General features: G+C 36.9%; 1 protein-coding gene and 1 long non-coding RNA gene across 2 annotated transcripts in view; both read left to right on the top strand.

Moving 5' to 3' along the window:
• LOC143753942 (uncharacterized) overlaps positions 1–25,155 on the top strand; it is a 341,178-nt gene that overhangs the window by 303,542 nt on the left and 12,481 nt on the right. The window lies entirely within an intron of this gene.
• On the top strand, positions 3,129–10,474 carry slc5a7a (solute carrier family 5 member 7a). Its single transcript, XM_077246850.1, has 9 exons — positions 3,129–3,260; positions 3,535–3,785; positions 4,369–4,482; positions 4,607–4,762; positions 4,917–5,065; positions 5,502–5,651; positions 5,996–6,149; positions 8,227–8,444; positions 9,458–10,474. Exons 2-9 carry the CDS (start codon positions 3,602–3,604, stop codon positions 10,109–10,111), a joined length of 1,779 nt encoding a protein of 592 aa, XP_077102965.1. The 5' UTR covers positions 3,129–3,260; positions 3,535–3,601; the 3' UTR covers positions 10,112–10,474.

Below are 25,155 nucleotides of genomic sequence, written 5' to 3'. Positions count from 1 at the left end.
CCCAAGTTGCCTAGTAATCAGGTTAAGTTAATTTAAGAAGAGATGATACACCCCAAAATGTTAATTCTGTCATTTACTCACTCTCGTGTCGTTCCAAATCTCTATGGCTTTTTGTTTCTTGTGGAACACAAAAGAAGATATTTTGAGAAATGTCCTGGATGAAAGAAGAAGAAAAAACTTTGGTTACCATCATTCTTCAAAATATCTTCTTTTGTGTTTCTCATAAGAAAGTAAGTCGTACAGGTTTGACATGACTTGAGTGTAAATGAGGACAGAATTTTCCCCCCTCTCTCTCTCTCTCTCTCTCTCTCTCTCTCTCTCTCTCTCTCTCTCTCTCTCTCTCTCTCTCTCTCTCTCTCTCTCTCTCTCTCTCTCTTAATCTAAGTGCAATGGGAAAATGGTGTATTTCCATCAGCGTCTCTGGTGCCAGTGAATAGGGACCGCAGAAGAGACAGTCTGCAGATCAGATCCCCGAGAAGAATTGACAGCAGATATAAAACACAGTGGAGACTGTGCTCTGACTCCGAGCCTCCGTGCACAGAGTCAGATCGTCTCGTTTAGCCATGCGTAACAGACGTGACGCTGATGCGGGACCCTGTAAGTTCCCGTTGCTTGCCACTTTCCATCTCTCTGTGTAAATACCGGGTTTTCACCGCTGCTCCAGCTACGTTCCCTGAGCAGAAGGCTCTACTCTTCATTTCCCAAACCCACGCTAGCCCCCCCAGCCCCCCCCCCCCCCGCGCTGCTACTTTCTGCCGCTAGGTGGCAGCGTTAGTCTACTCTGTAATTCACTTTCGAAAGCCACAACAGGTAGTTAAACAAGTGCTAAAATTTTTTTTTAAAATAAACACAATATAAAATAATTTTATTCATTAAAAGAAAAACATGTATGAAGGTAATGTTTCTTTCACAAATGTATCACCCGAGTTGCATTTTGAAGGTCATACCTAAGTGTACGTTTTTACGTTTAATATAGCCTATATTATATTGTTGTTTCTTATTATTGCTGACAGTTCTGTCAAATCTGCTGTTCATTTGTCCATGAAAAACTACATGTTCATCTCTCTGTGACACACTTCAAAGAACACGAAACAGATGTGAAGTATGCTCATTAGCCGAGCAAAATCTGCGCGCCATGACTGTTCCCATACACGAGGGATCTAGAAGAAAACATCAACTGTTTATTTCAAGTGATTTCATATAAACATTTTAAGAGATTTTAGAAAAGCACATAGTCACCCTCCGTACACTGTAAAAAAAAACAAAAAAAAACGTTGGTTTAACTTCAAAAGTAGCCTAACCTAAGTATCCTGGTTGCCTTCATTTTGTGTTCATTGAAAATTAAAATAAATGAGTTAATACAATGAAGGAGATTGGTTTAATCAACAGAAACTCAAAATATTATGTTTTCTGAACCACATAAATGATCTTCAGAACCTGTGCCACATTTGCTGTTGAAAACTGCTGAGGGATCTTGACCAGGCCTTTTCTAAACTACAAAGAACTTCGACATCTGTACAGGAAGTATACCGTCTGCTTATAATTGGGACTCACTTGGCAAGCTGTCAAAATGTTACCAGTTAAATTAGTCGACTTGTCTGATATAGGCTAGGTAGAAAATATCTGGCTTCTTTTTTCAATTAAATTGGCTCGTTTGGAGAGTTGCATTCTCTCTGTTAAGAAAGCTAACAGATTCTTATTTCTCAAGGAAATTAATACGGTTTTATTTAGAATAGCCGGCAGAACTGTCAAACGTGCAGAGGCGCAATTAGCATCTAAAAAGTTTCAGATTCCTGAAGATTTATTTGCGAAAAGCCTGTCCTCAGGAAATAATTTTCAGTGTCTATAAAAGCTCTCTTGACCAAACTGTAGCCTACCACAAAAACATGAATGATAATAGATATCTTAGCCTTGACTTAAGGGGATTTTGAAGTACATGCTCTCCTGTGTTTCCTTAATTCATTTTTATATTATACTATTCATTTGATAGTCCACTTTAGACATTCTACTAAAGTAAGTAACTTTGTAACTGTCAACTAACTCTCATTAGATTATTAATATATTGTATGCTTAATATCTGCTAATACTTTATTTTGTTGGTCCCCCAACACATATTCTACTGACTATAAGTAACTTGGCAACTAAAAGGCAACTTATTTTACTAATCTGTACCCTTACACCTAACCATGACCTAACAGTCTACTACAGTCTACTAATAAGTTGACATGTAGTTGCAAAGTTATGTCAATAGTATGTCTAAAGTGGACCATCGAAATAAAGTGGAACCCATTTTTTATGGGTAATTTTTTTCTAAATTCTTCTTTTTTCCTTGATGAAACAATGCATTACAGCTAGCTAAAATTAGCAATTTGAGCCGCTTAGAAAGCCACCAATGACATTTAGCCACTGGGTGGCAGAATGTCAGAATTGCATTTGCGGATTTTAATGAAAAGAAATAATAAGCACTCCTGCAAAAAGAGTAAAACACTTAAGACTTTTAATAATTTGAATAGGTACCTAGATAAAAGTAATTCGGTGATTCCCTAGTTGCAAAAATCTCTGCGAAACAAAATAAACAAAGATGTACTTTTATTAACGCTTTATGAAAATAGTTTAGCCTGGATACAGGAAAACGTAAACGTGTGAAAATACAGCAGAAAACAATAGGCTATACAACGTAGAAAAACTCACAATTGCGTTGGATTACTGTCGTGTTCAACTTTATTTAGTGTGCCAGTGCTGTTCAGTTTGACTATACACACCCTCCTGACTTTTATATTTTTTCTACTCAATACACTTGAATTTGGAGAGTTTGGGGGGCGTCTAAAAGCCCTGGCGCGATGTTCAGCACTCTGGACAGCGCCTGACCTGCTGCTGCTGAGAGAGAGAGAGAGAGAGAGAGAGAGAGCTTATACACAAACTGAGTGACTGGCTTAAAACACCAGTCAAGAAAAACATGAATGGAACCAATATATTTCACTACTCTTGATTTACAGCTGTGTCCCCCCTGTCTTGCGATTTTCAGTTGACTTGAGAACCTCTTGTGACGCGCGGCTCGTTTGCGCGATCTGACATCTTTATTCATAAATAGCCCCCATTCACATCTCTCTGACGTTCACCGACCCTCTGACGAAACCTGCTCTTATAAGATTCACAGTAAGTTTGGCTCACTCTGAAATGTGCTGTACTGCTCCTCTCCTGAGGCGACAGTTGGGCTCTTTTCGCACTCTTGGTGGCAGTTGAGCGGCTGATTCACAAAGGTGAGGCACTTTTCATATGATGTTCAATTATGAAATAGTTGTCATTTCCCCCCACCTAAACAAGAAACATAAAATCCATTAATTTAGCATGCAATTTAACAAAGCTTGGAGTGACTGAAATGACCTGCTGATTTAGACTATTAAGAGATAATATGCTACATTTCAAATCTTCTGTGCAACAACAGTTGATGCAAAATATTTTTGAATCCTGATCTACTTTGTGTTGAGAAGCAAAATAGACTTAAAAAAACGATTTTCTTATGCATCTCTTTAGGTCTCTTTTCCTTAGGTCTCAATGCATTTCGGTTCTTTAGAAATACAACGACTTTAGCAGAGAGAAGATGAACATCCATGTGGAGGGGTTGGTGGCGATTGTCATCTTCTACCTGCTGATCCTTGTAGTGGGAATATGGGCAGCATGGAAGAACAAGAATTCCGGCGTGATGGAGGGAACTGATCGTAGTGAGACTATTATGGTCGGCGGAAGGGATATTGGATTATTTGTCGGCGCATTTACCATGACTGGTGAGTTTCAGAGAGAACTGAATAGAAAAGTGCATGTTACTTTATGTAGTAGGCTATATATGCGATATAAGGTGACTGACGTTTTATTTTTGCATTCTTCAGTTTAGAGATTTAGTTATCTAACAAAAATATTGTGTCTGTATGAAAAAGTTTTCTTGATGTCTTTCTACATTAAATTAGACAGGCAAAAGAAATAATTGGGAGACAAATTAACCTTATAGCGTCATAAATCAAGTATGTTGAAAGTGAGAATGGGGGGGGGGGGGGGGGGTCACAATCTGAAATTTGTAGGCCTAAATGAAATATACATTATGAACTTATATTTTATTATATCGCTATATTATATAGCCTATATATATGTGTGTGTGTGTGTGTGTGTGTGTGTGTGTGTGTGTGTGTGTGTGTGTGTGTGTGTGTGTGTGTGTGTGTGTGTGTGTGTGTGTCTGTGTCTGTGTCTGTGTGTGTTCCATTGTGCATGTAGTTTGTAGTGTTAATTATGTAATTATATATGTTACCATATATATATATATATATATAGTATCTCCACTAGACCAATCTTTTTTAAAATCCTCTTTCATTCCAGCAACTTGGGTCGGAGGAGGTTATATCAACGGCACTGCAGAGAATGTGTATCTTCCCGGGTACGGCTTGGCGTGGGCACAGGCTCCCTTTGGATACGCACTCAGCCTTGTCTTAGGTATGTTGTGTATTTTTGCAGCTATGATAAGCGGTGAAAGACATTTTACAGAGTTCAAGTTAACATGCAGAACTAGTAATACATCTGTCAAATATATAATTTCTATGAATTGATTCATGTCAAGGTGGCCTTTTCTTTGCTAAACCCATGCGCTCCCGGGGTTACGTCACCATGCTTGACCCCTTCCAGCAACTGTATGGAAAAAGGATGGGTGGTCTGCTATTCATCCCTGCTCTAATGGGGGAAATGTTCTGGTCAGCCGCCATCTTATCTGCCCTTGGTAAGAATAGAAAGGGAAATTATATATTATGCAGAATTTTTCTCAAGCTATCAGTACATTTTGCAAGCTCTACCATAATTGTACAAATTGTACAAATATGTTGTAAATACTGCTTAGTTAAACATAATGAAAAATATCTTTCTTTATGTCACAGGGGCCACATTGAGTGTGATCATTGACATCGACATCAATATGTCTGTGATTATTTCGGCTCTTATTGCTATTTTCTACACGCTGATTGGAGGACTCTACTCAGTGGCCTACACTGATGTTGTCCAGCTCTTCTGCATTTTTTTAGGACTGGTAAGGATTCACAGAGCCACATGGTGAAGTCATCGCGGTGATGTCATTTTCCCTTAATTCATGTCTGCATGTCTTCAGCAGCATATAGCACTCTGTGATTGATCAAAGTGACTGTCAGCTATGCAGTTTTGAGAGTAACGACTCATCAATCACTTTTCATAGATACAAGTAATAGTATTTTTTATTGCATTATTAATTGAATTCAATTTATAATATAACATTAGCAACTGATTAGCTATTGCATTGCTGTGGAAATTGAAATGAAATAAAAACAAATTGATTTGGATTTCACAAACTTCAAAAATGTATAATGCATAAAATCGTATCCATTATATTTTGCACTTGCACATGCTACACATTAAGTTCAATATGGTGTGTTACAATATTATAGATAGCCTATTACATGATAATAGAGTGGAAAATGTTCTCTTCGTAGTGGGTGAGCGTCCCTTTTGCACTCTCAAACCCAGCTGTGTCTGACATCGGAGTGACAGCAGTGAAGCAGCTCCATGCTAATCAGACTGCATGGCTCGGGAAGATAGATAGCGCTGACAAATGGTTGTGGGCTGACAACTTCTGCCTTCTGGTGAGTGGACAACTCATTGTAGCATGATGGAATGGAGACACAATCATTTTGCCAATGGATGATTGTTGATTCTGAAGGGCCAAACCTAATTTCTCACTTTATTGAACAATGCAATCATTTGTAGGGAGGAAAACTAAATAAGACCAAAAAAAAAACCCCAGATAGATAGATAGATAGATAGATGGATAGATGGATGGATAGGGAGGGAGATAGAGAGATAGAGAGAGAGATTAGCTTCAATGTTTGTAGTTTAATTTGTTTCCCTAATTTATTACCAACTTGATGTTATGCATCTGTATCATGATGTCTAGTGTCTGTATTTACAATGACATTTCTGTTTTTAGATGTTGGGGGGGATTCCCTGGCAGGTGTATTTTCAAAGGGTTCTTTCTGCCTCTTCAGCTACCTATGCTCAAGTCCTCTCATTCCTGGCTGCCTTTGGATGTATCATCATGGCTATTCCCTCCGTCCTGATCGGAGCCATAGGGGCTTCCACAGGTAAGACATTTGAAACCGGACATTTTTTCAACGAGATCAAGATTCAATGAGATTGGAATGGTGAGTAGGTGCCAAACAGGTGTTTGGGTGAATAAATACATCACCTGGTGATATTAAATTATATTACTTTCACTATACATTTAAAATGTTCAACATCAACATTAACATTAATTGGCTTGGTTCATGACTTATTACTCTTAAATCCCTATGGGACAAATTATAATTGATAAAAAAATAATAATACTTCCGGAATAATTTCTGCTGAAAAAGGGGTTGGGCACTGTTTCAGTCTATAGGGAATAAAATATTATTGCAACTTTGTTTCATACCAACTTTAAAAACAGTTAATTTATTGCATATATAGTTTTGCATTAACCCTTAAACGCATACCTCAGGTCTTTAGTGACCCGGGACATCATTTACTACACTCCTACTCATTCATTTTTTAAAGAACTCGAGCAATATAACGAGAAAAAAAAAATATATATATAAAAGAATGCCTGCATTCCCATTCATTTTTTTTAAATCATATAGGGTTGATAACAACCCAAGGTGTGTAACTGTAAGTATATTTTTTCTGCACAACCATAATTTAATATTTGATGACTGAATAAGTGCAATTCACCTTTTTTCCCAAGGTGGTAATGTCTGATACACAATGATGAAGTGACATTTCACTCATAGTTACTGCAGGCAGAAAACAAAAGAATAGGAAGTATCATCCGCAAAACTTGAAATGGCTCAGCGATTTACTGCAGAGCAAGTACTGATTACTGAAAACAATCAAATATTAGTGTCACTGTCACTTGATGGTGGATCTGGTGAAGAAGCTGTGAGCGATCAAAATATTGATTTTGAAGATGTTGAAAATGATAGTTTTGAGAATATGTTTGCGGTTGTGAATATGAGCCAGATGCAGAATGTACTGGGAAATGAGCTCTGATTAGGACAGTGATGATGATGGTATAAAACATCTGCTCAAACTGAACCCTTCCAAGCTCCAAAAGTAACAAAACATGATTTATTTTATTGTTACTCTAATATCAAGAGAGTTTTATATTTTCACGACAGGTAGATATCCATCTGTGTTAGATATAGATCTGGGACGCTAAGACCCGGATATGTAATAATGATTGGCAAAACCTTCATGCATTTAAGGGTTAAATAAACAACATATGCAAACAAATTCACCCCAGCAGTCTAATTAGTCTGATTTACAGGCTGTGTATCCACTTACAGATCAATAGACTGAGACTTTGTAGTGCAAAAAAAAAATGGTAAGGCTCACTATTAGAGGAATAAAAGCTTTGTAGCATGGCTTCACATTGGACTTTTTAGATCTTACCGAGTCAAAAATCTTTCCTTAAACAGATAATACAAAAGTGCTATTAATTACACACTTATTCCGGGGTTTTTTTTCATACCTTTGCCCTTAATAATTATTCACAGCTCATCCAAATTAAAAATGTGAATCAAAGCATTTTTCATAATGTTTCCTGTATATAATGTTTCCTTGTCCTAAAGCCCTTTTCCCTTTGAGCATGTACTGTATTTGGTACATACCATCAGTAATTCTAATTATGTAATCACTTTTTTCTCATTATTGAGGGAAACAGTCTGATTTGCTATGGTGTGTTGTGGGAGGTGTTCCCCAGGCTGTATCAGCCCTGGGTGGAAACCATGTTCCCTTCAGATCACTAAAGAAATTAGTAAATAACAACAGCTGGTCTCCTTCATACATTATTAACAGATTATCCATTTAACGATGTGAACCCTGTAAATATTACATCTGAGGGAGGCACACAGCACCGAGATTTAATCAACAGACTTTCAGCATCAAAGACACAGCCAGTCACTTAAATTACTTAACGTATTGGGAATAACAATCTAATCAAGCGTAAGGCGTGTTGCTTTTGGATTGAAAGTAAAAACAATTTGAAATAGAATGTTAATATTTCATTTAGTTTAATATACATTAGCCTCATGTATGATGCAAAAAAACTATATATATATATATATATATATATATATATATATATTACACAAAGTATGTACTAAGTATGTTCTACCCCCTCAGATTGGAACCAAACAACCTACGGGCCAATTCCTCCCATGCAGAGGGACCAGTCCGACATGATCTTACCAATCGTGCTACAGCACCTGTGCCCAGCCTATATCTCCTTTTTTGGTCTGGGGGCAGTTTCTGCCGCAGTGATGTCATCCGCTGACTCATCCATCCTATCGGCCAGCTCCATGTTTGCTAGGAACATCTACCAGCTCGCTTTCCGGCAATCGGTGAGAGCCAGGCTAATTTAATTCACTGCAAAGTCATTCATTCCAAAAAAAAATAAAAAATACATTCCAGTACAAATATCTAAATAATTTTAAATCAGATCTATTTACTTGAGAAGCAAAATCATTCAAATTAACTGTGTTTATTCTTAAAGGTCACATTGTTTCAAACCAGCATGAACACAAAAGAAGATATTTTGAAGAATGTCGGTAACCAGACCGTTGATGGACCCCATTAACTTCCATGGTATTTTTTTTTTCCCTACTATGGAAGTCAATGGGGTCCATCAACGGTCTGGTTACCGACATTCTTCAAAATATCTTCTTTTGTGTTCAGCAGAAGAAAGAAATTCATACAGGTTTGAAACAACTTGAGGGGGAGTATGACAGGATTTTAATTTTTAAGTGAACTATTCCTGTTTTATTAAAAATAGACCCTCTTTGTGAGTTGTTTTTTCTTTTTTTTTTTTTTTTGATTATTTTTAGAAAACCACTTTATATCTTTAGACATTTTGGTTCTTAAGTAAATGTATCCTCACTCTTAAGAAAAGTGTGAGAAAATAGGGCACTATATACTTTGTTAATAAGAAGAAACTTTCCTAATGATTTTTCGAGGGTGTTTTACTCATATTTTGAGTCTAGTATTTAGATATTTGTAATGGAAAACATAACAGAAATAATGAGTAAAATGATAATGATAATAATACAAATCGGTCATCATTTACTCACACCCATGTCGTTCAAAAACTGTTGGACTTTCATTCTTTTGCGAGACACAAAAGAAGATATTTTGCATAATGTCTCATCTGTTGTTGTCTACATAATGAAAGTCAATGGCATCCAAAAAACAATTTTATTGATTGGATGCATCAAAACGACACTTTATGTAAAAAGCACCAATATCCATTGATTAAAAACTGAATATTAATCAACTTAATCAAATAGAAATGTGTAGCTTTTCAGTTATCATTTCATTTCCCCTCTAACTCTCGTCTCATCTTTGTACTGACCTCAAGGCTTCCGACCGTGAGATTGTGTGGGTCATGCGGATCACTATTTTTGTGTTCGGGGCTCTAGCGACGGCCATGGCTCTCCTGTCTGGGACTGTCTACGGTTTATGGTACCTGAGCTCTGACCTGGTCTACGTCATCATCTTCCCCCAACTCATCTGTGTTCTTTTTGTCCGTGGCACAAACACCTATGGCGCGGTGGCTGGATACGTCTTTGGAATGATCCTGCGCATTGGCGGAGGGGAACCTTATCTCAAACTGCCTCCGTTCATCTACTACCCCGGATGGACCATTGAAGAGAAGGTCCATCATGTGACCAATGAAGTGGAATACCTGGTGTTGCAAAGGTTTCCCTTTAAGACGGTTTCCATGCTGGCCTCGTTCCTAAGCAACGTGGCCGTCTCACACCTGTTTAAGTACCTGTTTGAGAATGGCACTTTGTCGGCTAAATATGATTTCTTGGATGCAGTGGTGGCCCAGCACAGTGCTGAAATAAAGGACAAGACCACATTGGTGAACAAGAACATAATTGGACTGAATGAAATGGCCCCGGTCAAGCCAAGACTTAGTGTTACTTTAGCTGCTACCTTCGCCAGGAAAGAAACCCTGACCGAAGAGGAAGACTCCAGCCCGGAGTCACCAAGTCATGAGAACGAGTAGAGGCTTTATGGTGGATCCTGAGACTCTCTAGTGGCTCCATAATGTGAAGGACTGCTTCACACAATAAGTAAAGAAATATCATCAGATTTGAATTACATAATTAAATACTCCACAAAATTTTCTGGAATTGCCATCACTTCTTTCAGAAGGGAATTTAATAGCTACTGAAAATGAGAAGAGAGAGAAGAAAACAGCAGAGATTCGTGTGGTGTGAGTAATATTAGGAAAAAACTGACTTGATGGCTTTACTTACCCTGAGAAGCTCTTCGACTCCTGTTGGTATGTACAAACCTGAGTGACTCTCCTTTCCGTTCGAAAGAAAATGTTGAGATACTGTGATAATCCTGGGGAAAAAATAATCTTAAACGGACTGTTCACCCAAAAATGTTCTGTCATCATTTTCTCAATGTCGCTTTAAGCCTGCATGACTTTATTTCTTATGTGGAACACAGAAAAATGTCATACAAGTCAGTGGGCTTTGGGGCCTATTGACCTTTGAATGGAAGGGGAAAAGCAGTTAAAACATTATTTCCAGTATTGAAAGTGAGAAAATGATGACAAAATGTTCATTTTTGTTAGAAATATTCCTTTAATTCCAGTGAATCTGGACACAGATCAGTCCAGATTTAAAAAAGGAAATGTAACAGTGATTATAATATTTCAAATTATAGCTATATATGAGTAAATAATAGGTGTAAGTCCATGTGTCATGCCATTATGTACGTCAACTCCCATTCTAGATATTAGTGCAGATTATCCTATCACCCTATCATAAATGTAGCTAAACAGTTATATGCTGTTCCATAAATACAAAATTATATAACAAGTCATGTGCTTCCCATCTACAAAATACCTTTAACAACTGTTACATAAGTGCACATGTGGCAAAAGTCTTTTACATGTTCATAGTGCAATATTAAGATAAAACAAGGAACATAGAAATATGTATGTATATATATATATATATATATATATATATATATATATATATATATATATATATATATATATATATATATATATATATATTTCAATCGCCTTAACTAGCTACATGGATTAAATGGAGGTAATTGGACATTATGCAAAGCCGGGTCATCACTTTGTTGTACTTGAAAATGAATGTAGCTGCAAATGATGTAATAATAACCTCCAGGGTCTGTGCTGTGTTATATTTTGTGATTTGATGTCAAAAGAAGTCGTTGTACCTGGTTCCAGGATGAGCCAGCTGCTGTGTTATTTTGTTGGCTTTGGCAATACAGAAATTTGTGTGATGTGTGTATTTATATTCCAATGAATATAACTGTCCAGTATTCCACTAATTTAAAGTATCACTTTACCGTTCTATATACAAGTTTATATATATATATATATATATTTTTTTTTTTTTTTTTTTTTTTTTTATTGGTCGGAGCCAGCTAAACAAATCTATATTTATTTATTTATTTATTTATTTATTTATTTATTTAATAAATGTGGCCTACTGATTAAACATAGGATTATTAAAAGACAATAAAGTTTATTGTTAAGACTTTCATAGTTGTGTATTATTACTTTGTAAGTTATACTGTCCACAAAAAGTCTAAGTAGACTTTTTCCATTTGTTTAAATTCATCCAACTTGACAAATTGTGTTTAAATACATTATGTTTATTCCCGTTTGTGACACCAAACCCATTTTCTAAGTCTTTTCACATGCCAAAAAGGTCTGCGGACTGCTGTAGGATCTGCGAGTAGTTACGAAAACGCGTGTCTGAAAATGTGACAATTTATGACGTTAACTCTCTTCAACTTCCAATGTCACTGTTAAGAGACGGCACTCTAAAAATAGCCAGTACGTTATTTACATTACTCTAAGTGCTCTGATGGTCTTGGCGGGGCGGGGCAGGGGTGAAGAAGGAGGAGGGAAGTAAAGGCGGGGGTTGGGCCGGGTCTCTTATGCGTCTTTTCATACACTGCGTCAATGTCCTGGGGGTGGACTATGACGCTGTTTTCGCCCCACCCAACCATGCCCCGAGCTTGTCCTCCATTTTGTCCTTGCTGTCCAAAATTTAATCCCATTACATCGTCAAGGCTGGATATGCCAGAAATCTCATTCACAAAAGAACAGTGAAGAGCACTTGTGGTGATTAATAATGACCGCAATAGGGCGGTACTGTTAGCTTAGCCAAAAGTCAAGCCATTTTTATCCTTCCAACTGATGAGGTGTTTGTGGCCATCTTAAGTGTCTGGAAAAACCTCAAAGACTAATTACTCGTCAAATAACATAGTTTGAACACATTTCATGGTTAGCACTTTAGTCATATCCAGATGTCTTCTGTGCTTAATACTTAATATTAAGTAATTCACTTTGAAATCACTAGCTTACTTCATATGTGGGCGGACTCTGGTTTTCTTGGTGATCACGTCTCTGCTCACAAATCAGTAATGAAATGGTTGAGGTTCAAGAATCTCAGCTGAAATATGGCGCGTCTAATTGAATCAGCCTAAGTGAGGGACATTTGTCCTCTCTCATGCTTCAATCGATCAAATCTCCCACAACGACGGATAGAAGCACAGCCTGTGACGGAAGCTAGCAGGCGGCGTTCATTTGTATTCACGCCCGTCATTATTTATTTGAACAATTTCCTTTACTGCAAATCAGCAACGGATATAGATCATGTTGTACCAACTACACCCAGTGAGAATTTCCTTTCCTTTATATTCTTTGTTAAGTGGCTATATAGTCCCCAGTGTGCCATAGAAGACAATCTTAGGACATGCCTCCTCTGCACTTCTCTTAATGCCAGGGTCTCCATGTATCTGTCAAGAAATCATCTCTCTATTGAAGGAGGCAGGTGTAATTAGATTGGCTCTCATTAAACCTAGGGGAATAATTGGGCATACTGGGAAATATAGTTCTGGGCCTTACCAGAAGACAGTAGGTATAATATAATGAGAAAGATAAGAGACGTAAAGTAAAGTAAAATATCAGCAAAGAATTGCTAACTTTTTGACTATCTTGAACGGCAATAGACAATTTTGAGCACTGAAAGAAAATGTACTGTATTTTGTATTTAAGTTACAATAAAAGACTTGGTAACGCTTTATTGTTCAATGTCTTGTTACACGTTACAAGTACTTACTATATTAATAAGAGTAAGTTATGCATAATTACAAGCAAGTAACCTTAACCCTATAATAAGTACATTATATTTTAATGTTAATATTGCTCATTACTTATTTGTTTAATTACACTGTAATAAGAACATCTTAAAATAAACTAATCAAAGATGTTTGTATTTAAGTGACAATAAAAACAAATTATAAAGTTTACCTCATTCATTCATGAAACTTTAATAAATATCAGATATAATCGTTTCGCATAAAATCGACCTTTCTGAAAACTTTTTTCAGAATTCGTATTATTATGGTAAATTATATGATATGAATGATGGTTGGGAACAAACGTAAAAATAAAACTTACTAACTCATTAATCCGAAATAGGCTTTTCAAACAATTTACAGACACACGCACACAGAATAATTATGCTCGTGTTTCATGTATGTAACATTAATTTGTATATTTTTCCAAGTTAGGGATGGGGTGACACTGATATAACCATTCAGGAAAAAAAAAAAAAACATAAGAAAAGGAAATATGAATATAATTATACGCCTTTGGATAGCTGCTTGTTGAGAATGTTTCTCCTCTCAATATTTTCTCCCTCAAGATCTGTAATGTCATCATAACATGTTTTATATGGGTGCATCCTGTTCCCGCAGGCCAAACATCTTCCTTTTTCTCACTTGCTCTTTCTCTTTTTCGACAGCAAAGTCATCGGTGGTGACAAGGAGTAACCCCCTTTTCTTTTTTTTGACATGGAGTGACTAGAACAAGTGACCCTGAGGGCACATCAGTATCAGACGTGACTGTCAGCGATAGAAGCATCTGCTTTGTGTCCTGTTGGCCACATTCTGCACTATTTAAAAAAACAAAAACAAGTGGATTAGATCTTGTAAAATCAATCTCAATCATTAGCTTTTCAATAGTCTTGGTCACTCAGCTGGTGCATTCAGATCAGTTCAAACAGGTTGATGTCCCTGTTTTGAAGGATCAATATCTGAAACAACGGCTATGAATTTAAAGGACCCAGAGGAAGAATCCAGGCATTTAAGTGTATTACTCCTCAGGGATCAGTTTATTGACTTATACTTCCCCTCTCTCCCTCCATGTCTCTCCACTCGCAATCTCTAACAACCAAACTATTGTATGATAAAACCAGTCACAACCTCTTCCGCTGTCATTCTGATTATGCAGTTTCTCGGTCACATAATCTTTTCACCACAGTCCCCCCTGCGGACAATCACATGGGACTGTCCTACATGACTTGTGTTACATAAGACACCAACAAAAAAGTCACAGTCACTCTTTCACAAACCAAAAACCCAGAGGCAATGTACAAAAACTCTTTATTTCCACTGTCAGCAAAAGAGTCTCTTCATAGTGTTACTGGTAGACTCAAAATGTCTTTCTAAAGAAATTTCCAATGGGAAAAGCATGGATATTGTAAAAAATGTATATAAAATATTTTAAAAGGTTGAGAGGGGATCTATATAAAACACTGGGTTCTTGACCTTTAAAGAACGCTTTTTATGCCATAAAGGTTATAAGGACAAATGTCTTAAGGATTGCATTATACTTTCATGCTTAAAGGGTTATTTCAATTTTATCCATATTGATAAAGCTGTTTAATTCATAAAATGTAATCACATATAGAACCTTTTAGGGGTTCCCATCATGGGATCATTTTATGGATTTAGTTTTGTTTTAACTCATTTGTTTTGAAGCAACTGACAGAATCCTTTGAGCTTCTATTTTGCCATTTTTCATGATAGCTTCTTTTCCACACAAGAGAGAAAGTCAAACAGGTCTGGAACAACATGGGGGTAAGTAAATTAAGTAGAGGTTTTTTTTTTTTTTTTGCACACAAACTGTATGTATATGCCATCATCCTTTATTAAATATCCTTTAATAAGATTCTGTATCCGATTAAATATGTCATCTATTCTTACGGTCTATTAAAATCAATGATGAATGACAATTATGGAGAAGATTATATGTTTTGTACCACAATTAATAGACACTGATAATAGTGTGCAATTTATTATATGTATTATATGAACATATTTCTTATAGTTTCTGTAAGGTATAGTATAGTAATGTGTAGTTTATTTGTGTTATTTATGGCATTTAAATCATATTTAAGTGCATAAAGTAATGATAACCCAAATTTTTATGATGCAGCAGATTCCTTCCATCTCTGACGTGAAAGTGTACTATCTCATCTCTTTATTTTACTCTCAGCCAGCAGGGCGACTCAGGACTATTTATGTGTTCCTTAAGTGATGGCCTCAGTAATGTAATTGCGTGACATCTAATTGAAAAATGGAGCGAGCCAAAGAGAGAGAAGGGGTGGAGGGTAATAGGGAGGGAAAACAAAGAAAGAAAGGGGGATGAAGGGATGGAGGGATAAGGGAGAGAGAGACTAATGTACCAAGATAGAAAGAGAGAGCAAGTTAGACGGACAAACATACACACACACACACCACTGGCTCTATTTCTCTCAGTAAGTCTCAGTGGTTCTAGATTAGACGAGCGGACTTTTATCTCATCCCCTTTAGCAAAGTCAATAATTGCAGTGTGTGAGACGTACAGCGCGACACGGTCCCTGCAGTACATGGCAGAGAAATGAGTCAATTCCACAAAGCTCAGCTATGGCCTCAGAGAAACAGAATCTGACACTAGATACGAGCCATTTAGTCTAGCTGAATGAACCTGATTTCTTAGACAAAATCTTGTATACTTGTTAAAATCTTAATGACACTGAAATGGCGTGTTTGATTAAATGTCAGCCAATCGCATACCTTATTTTTTTTAGAAATACATATTTGCTATAACTACTTCTGCCTTTAGAACTGCCTTAATTCGTTATGGCATAGATTCAGCAAGATTCTGGAAACATTCCTAAGAGATTTTGTTCCATATTGACATGATAGCATCATACATTTTCTGCAGATTTGTCGGCTGCGCATCCATTAAGCCGGCACATCCCAAATGGGCTCTATTGGATTTAGATCTGGTGACTGTGAAGGCCATTTGAGTATAGTGAACTGTCATGTTAAAAAAAAAAAGAGTTTGAGATTATTTGGGCTTTGTGATTTGGACGTTATGCCAAATCACGTAGATGTCTACACTGTGGTCATAAAGGGATGGACATGGTCAGCAACCATATTCAGGAAAGCTGTGGCATTCAAACGATGCTCCATTCATGAGTTCACACGTACAAATAATCAGATATGCGTGTTTGCGTGCTGTCCGATGAGAGGGCTCAGAGCTTGGTATTTTGGCCCGAACCCAGAGTGCCCCCCCCCCCCCCCCCTTTTTTTTCTGGTTAGGAAAGTAACCAGGCGTGTGTGATGAGACGGGGTGGTGGAGAGATGCTGAAAACTGTTGAGGAACATAGGTGAGTCGACTGTGTATATATATAAAGGCCTTCACTCATACTGATTGGGTAGACATGTTGATTACTGATTGTTGGCAGCTGGTTAGAATGATGTGATGATTGGATAGAGAATTTGAACGTCGTCCACCCAAACTTTGTTAATAAAACATCATTTGTTATTAAGGGGCCCAAAGTGTGCCAAGAAAACATCCCCCACACCATTACACAACCAGCAGCAGCCTGAACCGTAGATACAAGGCAGGATGGATCCATGCTTTCCTGATGTTTACACCTACCATCTGAATGTCGCAATGGAAATCGAGGCTCATCGGACCAAGGCAATGTTTTTACAATCTTTTACTGTCAAATTTCAGTGAGCCCGTGTGAATTGTCGCCTCAGTTTTCTGTTCTTAGCTAACAGGAGGTGCACCCGATTTGGTCGTCTGTTGCTGAAGTCCATATGCTTGAAGGTTTGATGTGTTGTTCATTCAGATATGTACAGTCTGCACTAGTGTAATCTGAGGGAAATGATGGCTGGATATCAGTTCCTCTAACTCAAATATATTTGAATATAGCAAATTCTATACTGTAGCTCAAGTCCAAATTTCAAAAACAGTGGTCAAAATGTGATTTCCAGCTGGATTATTCAAATATATTTGAGTTGGAACTGATATCCAAACATCATTTCCCTCAGATTACTCTAGTACAGACTGTTCATCTGTTAGTCTGCTGTCTTTGAATAGAGCTAAATATTTAAGACTGTGATTCTCTTTCACAAGAAGATAAGTCCTGCAAGGCCAGTACTAAACCTACCCATCACAGAAAACTTTCTGCATTTTTACATTTTCAAAAAAACTCAATCTGTATGATTTATAGGCTTGTTTCCATTAATTTCATTGTGTGCATTCAGGTTGAAGTCCCCACAAGGATAGAAAAACAACCACGCGTACACACACACACACACACACACACACACACACACACACACACACACACACACGCACACACGCACACACACGCATTCACACGCACACACACATAGCTTAATCCAATAGTAGCAAGGCTCTTGCCTTCTTCTTGTGAGATCCCTGTGCTGGGACCACAAAGAAAGCCCCTAAAGGCAACAAGCAGTGTCCATGTGCTGCTATTCACCACTCTGTAGCGTATCACTCAGAAAGGAGGGGGTCGGACATATGAGCATATTCCAGTCAAATGTGACCCACAAGCTTTTGTGTTGTCTGAATACTACCAACATTGACCACTGTAGAACGGTCAAGCGCTTTTTCCAGTGATTTGCACTTTCTAGTCAAAAGACACTAAGCAGGCTTCCATAATATTCACAACCAGCAAAACTTATTTATAAACTTATTATTTTTTTTTTTTTTGTAGTAGTAGTGGAAATGACGCACTGAGATAGAACACTTAATGAGAACATCCTTAGGGTTATTTCCCTTCATTGGCATGCTAGCCCACTCTCTCGGGGCAGAGAAAGCGTCTTGGAGTGTGTATGAATGTGCGTATGAGTGTACAGAAGCTTTTTACTGAGCTGAACGCAGGCCAGCAGATCCATTAGCACTGATTGAAAAGCGAAGGGATACAGCTGTAACCCTGAGAGAAGGTGAACAGCTCAACCATAAAGAATGTCTCTGAGAATGAAGACTGTGGGCATGGGAAAAGATGGAGGAAGCAGGAGATCAGGGTTCAAATGTGTTAAAGGTCAAAACAGGCTGAAATGATACATTAGATCAATTGTTTAAGTATTGATCTTTATTGATGGAACGTTAGGAATATGTATGTATAAATTAAACCATGTTGGTTAATATTATGAAACATTTTATGTGTGTTTCTAGTCAGTATATCTTCATGTATTGTAAGTCAAATAGCACTTTTAACAACACACATCATTTCATAGCGGCTTTACAGAAAGCCATTGAGCGTCAGCGTCAGTTCTGGCAGGCCAAGTAGTCAAGATGCTGCTAACGCTATTGGCCAACAACACGGTCTCATCAGCGATCTGCTCAGCTGAGCTGCATCAGCGCATCAGCTGTCCCCTCCTGCTAATGACAACGCTCAAATCAGGGCGTCCTATTTAAACAGATTGATTTCGCTCCTAACTGCTTGCTGTTCGCTCTCTGCAACCCACCACCTCCCCAGCTCCTCCTTGTCGTGTATAACGTGGCATTTGCTATTCTGTCATCGTTGCTGCTCTGTTCATATGGGGGAATAGTTCTGCTCTCCCAGTACTAAACTGTGAGCGTTCTCTAATACTGCTGCTGTCCTCTGACTCTCTGCTATTTCATGGTGCTCATGAAAGGTCAGAGGACTCCCTGAACAGAGCCATACCGCCAAATTTTAATTATCAACTGAATTGCAATTTATTCAATACAAATTTCCTAATCGTGTCTTGTGTGTTCTTGACTTAAATGTCAGAAATACTGTTATGTCTATAATGCCTTAGTGCTTTATTATAGGGTTGAGTGATATGACGATATATATGATGATGATCCAAGTGTTCCTTCCCAGACAGCAAAATAGTGTCGTCCCAGATCCGGGCCACATCTGCTACATGTGGATTCATTCAACGCGTACCAGATGTGGGCCAGATCTGGGCCTGGGTCTGGATTTAGATCTAGCTATATTTTATTTATAGTGTTGTCTACATATGCATGCACTGACTCGGACACACAGTAATTAAAAGATTATACTATAGAAGAGTAAATGTATAGATGATCATGTTTTCACAGTTGAAAATTCTAAAAAGCCTGATGCTTGAGCACACATTTGAATTTTCAAAACAGATTTAGATAATGATTGGTTTGGTTCATAGTGATTCTCAAAAAGCGTCAATGAAGATATGACTGAAAGTCTGCCGTTAAAAATAGCCAGTTTTCAAAGAGTCTGATGTAAGTTTAACACTTTCCAAATTTAATTAGCAGTCGTTTAATTGGCAATGGTGAGAAATATAGGCTATGGCTTTAATTTTAACTAGTAACATCTCTGATTTCAGGCAGAATTACTGTATACAATGTCGCAAAAACAAGATGGACTCCCCTCAGCTCCCTTGGCCATGAGGAATGACATCTTCTAAATATAGCTCAAATACTTGCACCACTCATTGCCATCAGTCTCACTATTGATTACCCTTGTTCTAAAGGGGAGAAGGGATTTCATGACATCTGTTAGACACATAATCAGATGTTGTTCAAGGGATAGTTCACCCAAAAACAAAGAGTATTGTTATCATGTTCATGTTGTTTCAAAACAACAACAGTTAATTGGTATAATTTTTAGTAGACAATAGTTTTCTCTCTTTCGTAGACTATACTGTAGATTAGATGTCAGGTTGGATGTTCATGCTGCTATTTTCTATGAAATGAAGTGAATAGTATAATCTGGAGCTGTCAGTGCAAAAAATGACAACAAGCACCATAAATACATCATTAAATATGACCCTTGCACTATATTCCAAGTCTTCTGAAGCCATATGATCACTTTGTTTAATAAACTCAAAAGAAAGCAGACAACCCAGGTGAAAAGGGTATAAAAAAATAGTAACACTTTACAATAAGGTTCAATTTGTTAATAGTTGTATACAATAGAAAAAACTTCTAACACATTTATAGGTTAATTTCAACATTTATTAATACATTAAAATCAAAAGTTGTATCTATTAATGTTACTTAATGAACATGAACAGACACAAAGGTTGTTTTTATTAACTAACATTAACAAAGATGAATAAATGCTGTAACAAATGTATTGATCTTTGTTGTTTAATGTAAGTTAATTAGTGTAACTAGTAACTAGTGTAATTCGTTTATTAGTGTAACGAATGGAACCTTATTGTATATTGTTGAATTAACTATAGATCACCATACTTCCCAGTTGATTGATTGCATTAAGAATATATATATATATATATAACAAGTGTTCTGAACTGTAATGTTTAAATATGCAAAGGATGCATTATATTATTAAATATGCACTCCTTTTGTGTTCCGTGGAAGAAAGAAAATCATTTAGGTTTGGAGCAACATTTTGAGTGTAATTTTTCAGTGAACTATTCTGTAAAGATTATCTTTAAAGCAACTCTATAAGGTTTCTGTTGTTTTCTATGTTGTTGTTTTAATCACTGTGTTGCTTCAGCAGTTTAGAAATGAAATGCCAAGACTCTCATGAGAAGTGATGGAAGGTAATGTTGTGTGACTAACATCTCCCAGAGAGAGAAAAGGAAGGTATATGAAAACACCACCTATCATATGCAGGAAAGCTACTGGAGCCTCTAAGAAATATTTTACACTTCATGAGGGACTTTCTTGTCACATTTTTATTTTTATTTTTTATCTGACAGTTTGTGTGAATGAAAACACATTTATAATGTGGTTTGCTTTTCTTTGAGATCCTACCTCAAGGTGGACTTGCTTATTAGTTATGAGACTATACATCAAATTATGTTCTCTTCTTTTTATGCTGTGCTCTCAACCAGCCGAAGCAAAACTAAATGGTATACTGACGAAAACATAACTTAGCCTAACCAAAACACAAACTCTCACACACACGCACGCACACACACACACACTATTGACTTAATGAGGACTCATTTACCTTCACGCCTCCTCAGCAGACAGAGGAGATGCAGAAGAGGAAAGACAGATAAAGAACTGAAAATGTCAAGACTGATTAGACTTTCATATGTCTGCAGCAACACATCTTGACCGAGACTCACTGTGCTGAAATTAACAGGCATCTCCAAATGGCAGACATCAGGGGAAAAGGTTCTTTTCTCAAAGGCCAGAGGTCAATATTACTTTAAGCCAACAACAAAGGCTGAATACACTGTCAGAGTGACATAGTAGGATGATATTTGTAACAGAGTGTGCATGTAATTCAAAGGGGTTTACTGAACTTCAGTTCTTTCCTTGGCTTGTAGTGAGGCTTCATTTGACAAGCATGCACAGCTGATCAATGCTGCCCTCTGGTTTATGAGCATAGAATATAAAAGGATAATATTTCATACATTCACTGGCATGGAGAACATATTTAAATCTCCCCAATAAAACCAGGGTACGTCCAGCTGAGCCCTTCTTAGTATTTTATGGCTTTAGATGCGGTCAAAACACCAGAATAGAATAGAATAGAATAGAATAGAATAGAATAGAATAGAATAGAATAGAATAGAATAGAATAGAAAATATTACAAAATATTCCGAATGTCATTAAATACAACAAATGCATGTCACAATCTGCAGATTCTCAAGCCTTTGAACATGCAAATGTCATGACTGTTTCTGTCTAAAAACCAGAAGAAACACACCACGACACAAGCAGTGATTGCTTGTGCATGACAAGGCTAGACAGGAAATCACAAACAAATTTATGGGATTTTTTTTTTTTTTTTGCATTTAAATGACAAGGGTTTGACTGGGAAAAACAAACCGTGACGAGCGGAGAGGAAAAGACTGACATGTTGAGTTACATTAAAATTCAGCCCACAGTCCACAATGTGTCACCTGACATAAGGGTTTGATAGACAGTTTAGAGAAAGAGGGCATTCTGGGAGTTTTTAAAAGACTCCTTTGTTGATCTCCAGTAGGTTGCTGCTGACCAGTGAGCAGTCCGTACCTTTATTTTCCATGGGAAAATCAAATAGTGTGAATATTTAACTTAAAACGCATGAAAGCACAAATGAAATATGGTAATTACACATTTATATCTTCATAAAACATTACCATAAAACATAAAAGAAAAAAGTATTTAATTACCCCTTAAATTGGTGTACAGTTAAGTGAATTGTAAAACTGCTAGATCGAACATTAAGCAATGCAAGTCCTTTCTTGCAATAAAATTACTCTTTTATATTAACTATAATAAGTAATAATAACTATATTAGTACGTAAAGTAATTATAGTTATTGTAAACATTAATTAAAATAATTGTAGTTATAATAACTATTATAATAATAATAAATAGTATTATTATAAGTATTACTATATTATAATTTTAAATGACTATTAATAAAATACTCAATTATATTTCTAAAACTCTGACTCTAAGACTCCAAATCATTGTGTTTCTTTTATTTTGCATTGTTTCAGTTAAAATTAACTCCAGAAACAACCATTGGCTAAACTGTATAAAAAGCCAGACTGGTAGAAGGTGATTCATTGACTTATTATTATGTTTACAAATGAGGCTGTCAGCCTGTATGGAACAAACCAGCTGCTGAGAAATGAAATCAATTAGAAAACAGTATAGGAGTCTTGCGGCTCATCTGATTAATTTCCCTAATTATTACATATAACACTACAGGATATGGACTTTCTTTGACAAAGGTAACTTGTCAGTACACTCGTTGTGTCAATAACTTTTACATTAGAATGCCATACATTAATAATTCCAGTCAAAATAACTGACCATCAGGCTTTAGCTGTTAAACTTTTAAATTGTAAAGGTCTGTCTCCAAGCTCAAAATATTCAATCATATGAGTAATGTATCACTATAGCAAATAGCTAATCTGAAGATGACCTTCATTAATTCTGGTTCACAGAACAGCTTTTTCCCCCTAGAAATAATGTGAAGGCGGAACAAGTGGAAATTTAAGGTTTAAGTGCTACATGCTCAATCTATCCACCTTACCGGACACTATTCAGTGAACAAAAACATCACTTGTGATATTCATCTGCACTGATGCCCAATTATCTGATTCTCCCAACAGAGCCTGACCTTTATAGGAAAGACATCGGATCAATACTGCAACTCTCACACATATGCCATGGTAACATGCTTCATGAAATTACTCCACTCCTATGTCCCGTCTCACCAGAATGACACCATGCATAACTGAGGTGGAGGCAGCTGTCTAATTAAGTGTGCTTTCTTCAGACATCTCAGGGTTACATACTCCATTTTGAACCGTTGGTGGTTAAATTCGGACATGTGTGTGGCGTCTCAAAATTGCTGCGCTGAATCAAAAGAGATCTGCAAGTGAGCAATGATGTTTTTGCATAGGTGATAGAAAGTCTGTCAAGGACATAAATGTAGCTAAATGTACTTTTTAGTGCATGTGAGTCCAGTGTTGACGTGTGTTGCAATGTACCATTTCAGCCACAAGGGGGTCAACTTGAACAGTTTTTCCTTGCATGATCCATGAGACTGTCAAATAATAAAAACAGCCACAAACGGCAACATGTCAGAATTGCTTAATAAGCTCTGCTCACTGAAATCTCAATTTGTTTTGACAGTTACTTACTGAGAGGAAGAAAATATTAGATATTTTTCTAATGAATTGGTATAAAATGAATATGGAGAGGATAGCCTATTATAACAGATAAAACCTGTAGCCTATTAGGTTTTGTTTTTTTTAGTAACTAAACCTGACAGTGTTTGTTCTCCATTTAGATACAAAATTGAAAATTTGTCTAAAATATAGCTGTGAGCAGCAATTATTGGGGCCAAGCACAGCAGAGGCAAAATGAGAAGCAAAACAAACATGGCATATAGCATCAAGACCAAATGTAAAGTGAACAATTTTAGATATTTTTACAAAATGGTTAAAAAAAACATAAATACAATAAAAAAATGTATGTGATTTAATTGCTTGTCAGGTTTATCCAAAAGGTGCCGCTATCACCAAATCGATGTGTTATTGTCAATTTGGTGTCAATATTCAAAACCATTGGCATGTTACAGCTTTGGGTCTTTTTTGCCGTTTTGGAATTGATATGAAGGCCATGTTTATCAAGGTACAGTACACCAATGTCAGAATGGACTATGATAGCAACTGAGACAAAGACACTGCATGTCAATTTTGAAGTCAATCAGACCAACGGTACTGTAGTTAGTTCCAATTTCATGTTTTGTTCAATTATAGAGCCACCAGGTGGCGCAGTCCCACCGCTTTTTTGTGTCCTCAGAGTGCCCCAATACATAAGGGTGTCAAATTCTGTGAAAATATCTAATTTTGTTTGGAAGTTACAGAGATTTATATTTATGAGCAAGTAAAAAATGTCCCATATCCGACTTTGATTGCATTTTTGCCACTTACAATCAAAATTTCAGAATTTGGCCATTAGCGTTTAGTCAACCCGCTATATTTCGGATTTTCCTCAGTGGTTTTGTCTCGATTGGAATAATGGTTTCGAAGATATTCACGAAAGTTTTTTTAAATGCTAAACCACTCAAAAAAGGTAGGATCACTGAGCTCAACCGTTTTTTGGGCGTGTAGATCCGTAAAAATATTAATGCTTACAAATAGAAAAACAAAATGCTAAACCACAACATCGGACAAACCCTAAGGCAAAACGTAGCATGTTTAATATTGTTGGAGTCGGCAAGGATTCAGGAATCTAAGGACATGACTCCCGTTTTATGTTTTTATGGCAAGTTCAGAAGTTCAGAAGCAAAAATTCATATTTTTCATATCTCCTCACCAGTATAGGTGGTGCTGTGCCGAAACGCTGCATGGAGCCTCAGGTCATGCTTTTGATGACATGTACCAAGACTCGTCTCAATACGCCAAAGCGTTGCAGATATGTAGCCTCGCATCCAGTTTGGCAAGCTCTT

This window comes from Siphateles boraxobius, unplaced genomic scaffold (assembly GCF_051911475.1).
Source record: "Siphateles boraxobius isolate OS27281-9 unplaced genomic scaffold, OSU_SipBor_1 29, whole genome shotgun sequence".
NCBI classification, from domain to species: domain Eukaryota; kingdom Metazoa; phylum Chordata; class Actinopteri; order Cypriniformes; family Leuciscidae; genus Siphateles; species Siphateles boraxobius.
Note: the sequence above shows the minus strand (reverse complement) of the source record. Positions and strands in the feature narration are given on the sequence as shown.